This window comes from Coffea eugenioides, chromosome 5 (assembly GCF_003713205.1).
Source record: "Coffea eugenioides isolate CCC68of chromosome 5, Ceug_1.0, whole genome shotgun sequence".
In the NCBI taxonomy this organism is placed as follows: Eukaryota; Viridiplantae; Streptophyta; class Magnoliopsida; order Gentianales; family Rubiaceae; genus Coffea; species Coffea eugenioides.
Genome location: NC_040039.1, coordinates 34429314 through 34434221, shown reverse-complemented (window position 1 = coordinate 34434221; position 4908 = coordinate 34429314). Strand labels below are relative to the sequence as shown.

The window sequence follows — 4908 nt, the reverse complement described above, 5'->3', positions numbered from 1 at the left end:
TAAAATTAGAAAATAAGAGCTTAGGTGTTTTAGAACTATATGGATTCAGTATACTCCAAGAAGGCCTCTAAACCTAAAAGTGCTAATCATGCATTTGCTTATTGGATGACAAAAAGAAGTTGACTTGAAGGCCAACTGGCCAAGACAGTGAGATTTTTTTTTACTGCTTTTTGTTTTTTGAAGTTGTTTCTTGTTTATTTTCATGGCTATTACATTTAATAGCCAAACTTTTCATGCATGTTTGTCAAGGGTGATGTGGTCAGTTGATATTGATAACTGATTGGTGGTTATCAGCAACAATTCTTGAATGTTGCCTTCCTTCTAATTGAATTGTTAATTATTTTTACTTTTTAGGTATTTGTAGTGGACTCTATTAGAGAAACACCATCAGACACAGCCCCAAAATCGAGTTCAACACTAACACCGAGTACTTCAAATTCACAAACTCAATCCTTAACAATGGGGAAGACAGATCCTGCTTGGTCGCATTGTAGAGAGGATTCTGTGTCGAACAAGAAAGTTAAGTGCCTGATATATATTCACTGTGGAAACAAGATTCGAGATGGTAGTATCCATTGATTCAAACAACATCTTACGAGCATAAAAGGGGAGACAGCACCTTGTCCGAATGTTGAGGCATAGATTAGATTTGAAATGCTAGAAAATTTGAAAGTTCTGGAAACTAAGAAAAGAAGCTTACAAGAATGCTTAATGAGAAGTGATTTATATAGTCAAAACATGAGACAATATGAAGAGCAAGCATACATGCAAGATAAAGATGATATTTAAGAGATTCAACCACCTCCCATTGCTGAAGTTTCAAAGGAAAAAAGTGGTTCAATAACATAACAAAGAAAAAATAATAGGGACTTTTTTTATGCCAGGAACTACTCGAAGAGGTCACCATCCATCAAAAGTGTGCTACAAAGCAAAGTGGCTAAAGAAAAGGTTGACTTGGCAATTGCAAAGTGGATGATTGATGCTTGCATCCCTTTTAATGCAGTGAATTCTGCATAGTACCAGCAAATATTTGGTGCTGCTTGTTCTTTGGAGCTGGTTACAAAGCTCCAAATTTCTATGATATGCGGGGCAATTATTAACAAAAATTGTTGAGTAAGTTAAGAATTTTGTTAACAGTTTTCATACAACTTGGAAAGAAACTAGATGCATTATGATGGCTGATGGATGGACTGACTAGCAAAGAAGAACCCTTATCAACTTTTTAACTTATTGCCCAAGAAGAATTATATTTTGAAATCAGTTGATGCCTCTGATGCTTTAAAAACTGTAGAGATGTTGCATAAATTGTTTAGAGAAGTGGTTTTGCATGTGGGGGCAAAAAATGTGGTACACTTTGTGACTGAAAATACTGCAAATTATGTTGTGGCATGAAGATTATTAGAAAGGGAATTTCCAACACTTTACTGGTCTCCATGAGCCTCTCATTTCCTAAACTTGATGTTGCATGATATAGGCAAGTTAGATAATGTGAGTAAAGTTATTGGGCATGCTTCTAAAATAACCAAATATATATATAATCATTGTTATTCAATGTATTTGATTGGAAAACACACTGGGGGAAAAAATTATTCGGCTTGTTCCTACACGTTTTGCTACTAATTTCATTGCATTGCAAAGTATTTTAGTGCAAAAAGATACTTTAAGGGCTATGGTAACTTCGAAAGAATGGACTTTTTCAGCATATGCTAAGGATAGTAAGGCAAAAAAATTTGTGCACCTTGTGATAGATTCTATGTTCTGGAAAGAATGTGCTACAATAGTTCAATTAACAGAGCCACTTGTTCGAGGTTTAAGGATTGTTGATAGTGACGAAAGGCCTGCCATGGGGTACTTGTATGCTACTATGCATAGAGTTAGGCAAGAGCTTTTCACAAGATTTATAAGGAAAAAGAAAATAGTTGACACTTACCTGAGAATAATCGACTCAAGATGGGATGGGATAGCTTCACAAAAATCTTCATGCTACTGGTTTTTGTTCAATCCTTCTTATCAATATAATTATGTTGAATTGAAAAAGCACAAACATATGACATCAGGACTTTTGGATGTGATTGAGAGGTATTCTTACGTAAATCCTGATCTGATGAGTAATCTAACAAGAGAAATAAAACTATTTTATAAAGCTGAAGGTGATTTTGGTAGAGTATTTGCTATACGAGATCGTGATGTCATGCTCCCAAGTACATAGAAATTAACTTAATTTGATTTTGTAATACTATAATTTTTTTTTTTTGCTATTATACTATAATGATATAATCTGATTTTTTTGTTTATTTATTTTAATAGATGAATGGTGGACATGTTATGGTAATAGTGCACCTAATTTGCAAAAACTAGCTATACATGTTCTAAGCCAAGCTTGCAGTGCTTCTGGCTGTAAAAGGAATTGGAGTTTGTTTGAGTATATCCGCTCAAAGAAGAGAAATAGATTGGAGCATCAAAAACTAAATGATTTGGTTTATGTGCACTATAATTTAAGATTACAACAAAGGTAAAATAATTTTTGAAATCAGATTTTTGTTTTAGTAGGATGACATTTGTTGTTTAACTATTTTTAGCGTTTTGTATTTAGAAATGCAAGGGGAAGAAATTATGATCCTATTGATTTTGAGGATTTCAACACCAATGAAACTTGGATTTTGGATGATGAACCTTCACAGTTGACAGTAGCTGAATTAGAAAGTTTTAGGAATGAAATAGCTGCATTTACTATCGACCAGCCAAGTGATGAGCTATACTATTATAGAATATAGAATTTCTATATTCATCCATTTCGTTTTTGCTAAATACAATATAAATTGAGTGTATGGTTCATTGGTTTGTGTTACTTACATAGATGAAACTTTAAACGTGGATGAATTGGATACTAGAGATGAAGATGAGACTAATAATGAAGAGAATGATGGAAGAAATGATCCTAATGAAGGCTATGGTGTGTCAAATTTTGGTGGTGCTGAAGAATTTGGTGGTGCTAAATTCGGCACTAGTTAGGAACCATGGAGATGAAGTGATGAACAATAAATGACCTATTGAAGTGATAAGCTGCATTGTTGTTGTTTATGTCTAGCGGTACTAATTTACTAAATTAATTGTTAATCATGGCCATGTTTGAACTTTGAATGTTTGAATCTTTTAGACAAACTTTGTATGTTGAAAAGTTTGAAGTATGAACTATCATATCAGAATGCTTGAGTTTTGAACTTTGAATTTGAAATTTAAACTTTGAAACTTTGATTGCTTAACTATTCAAATTGTGTATGAGTTTTTGTACTTATTGTAAATTGTAATTTATAATTTTATATATTTATTTAATTATACTATATATTTTTTATTATGTACCTTGACTCGGTGGTTCAACAAGTGACTCGGTGGTTGAACCACTGACCCGTCCACCTGGTCCCCTTGTCGGGTTGGTTTTAATAACTATACTTCCAAACATATATATACATATATATATATATATATAATAACATCAAAGAGGAAAAAATGAAAGAAAATCAGGTTCCATGATATAATAGTCAACTTGCTAGAAGTAAGATAACAAATTCCACTCTGGAATAATTATATATAAGTTGGCAAATAAATACCAAATTCTACACTTTCATGACAAAAAAATTATTTCAAATGGACAGCTTCTTCACCATTTAATGCATCAAATTTCACTAGATTTTATGCTCTTCATAACCAAAAAAAAAAGGAATTTGAAACGGACAGCTTCTTCAACATTTAATGCAAGTAATCGCACCAGATTATATACTCTTCAAAAAAAAAAATCGATAGTTTCTTCTTCAAACATCATTTAGTAGAACATCATATAAGGTTACATACGATGTCTTCAAGTCATATGTGGAACATGGAAGATGTAAATCATCAAACTAGAACATGTCAAGAAAAAAGTACTAAAAGCCAAATCTATTGTTAATACAACTTTGTTTTATGAAGAAACAAAATTCAAGATAATCAAGAGTCTACAAAAACCAACAAAAGATTTCAATAGGCACACAGAAAAAAAAAGGCTACATCATATATCATTAATCATCTAATAGAAAAGTAAGTATACTAACATTTAAAATCTAGCTTGCAAGAATGAGTATTTTCATTCTAACTCCTCAACCAAGAAAAATTCACAGTTGCCCTCACAATTAACTAAGACTAGGATAAAAAACTTACCCAAATAGAGTTGTACAGTCTAGAGCTCTACTAGGGTATGGAGTTTGTCTTGCAAAGAGGTGCCCAATTTTCTCGCTACTGCTTCAACTTGATTAGGGAAGAGGATTCGGTGGATGTGAGATTCAAAAGAGAGAAAGGATTACTTCTTGTGCAAGGAAATTTTTGGCTGAAGTTAGAAGAATTTGGCGGATTGGAAGTGCAGAGAGTTAGGGTTCGATGTGGGATGAAAATTTTGTCTTTCAATTTTAAATAGTTAATCGTGTGGTATGACTTGTTGTAAAGAATTATTATTCCTTTTTTGAAAAATAGGTCATTTAGCATTTAAGAAATGTGACTTCACCAAGCTCACATTTTCCAAATGTGAAGACCCGTCTGTTTAGAATAACCAACCCAAAACACCCCTTTTGCAGAACTACTTTTTTTTTATAATAATTTAAGAATTATCTCCATCAAGCAAAGCCTTGATTAAAGGCCCAACTAGAGCACTCAACTTGGATATCCCTTCCCTTATTTGCTGGATCCTTTGCATCAACATTTTCCTCATCTCCTCAAACATTGTAATGATTGGTCTATTCCTAGTTTCAAGAATGACTGAATTAAAGTGTTCACGTATGTTGTTTAGCAGCACATCATAGTTTATGTGAATGGAAAAGAATGCCTTGCTCACATATATTGTTTATCAGCATATCACACTTTATATGAGTGTGGAAGAATACC

The 4908-nt window shown here is 32.8% G+C and overlaps 1 protein-coding gene across 1 annotated transcript; it reads left to right on the top strand.

Annotated features, from left to right (window-relative positions):
• The first annotated feature begins 1669 nt into the window (after positions 1-1669).
• On the top strand, positions 1670-3012 carry LOC113771439. Its single transcript, XM_027316018.1, has 4 exons — positions 1670-2201; positions 2308-2512; positions 2594-2745; positions 2858-3012. Exons 1-4 carry the CDS (start codon positions 1670-1672, stop codon positions 3010-3012), a joined length of 1044 nt encoding a protein of 347 aa, XP_027171819.1.
• The last annotated feature ends 1896 nt before the right edge of the window (positions 3013-4908 follow it).

Excerpts from the sequence above, each read along its gene's own strand:
- LOC113771439 (XM_027316018.1), top strand. The coding sequence starts at position 1,670 with ATGGTAACTTCGAAAGAATGGACTTTTTCAGCATATGCTAAGGATAGT. Across the intron at positions 2,202-2,307 it reads TCGTGATGTCATGCTCCCAA|ATGAATGGTGGACATGTTAT; the intron begins GTACATAGAAAT and ends TTATTTTAATAG. Across the intron at positions 2,513-2,593 it reads AATTTAAGATTACAACAAAG|AAATGCAAGGGGAAGAAATT; the intron begins GTAAAATAATTT and ends TTTTGTATTTAG.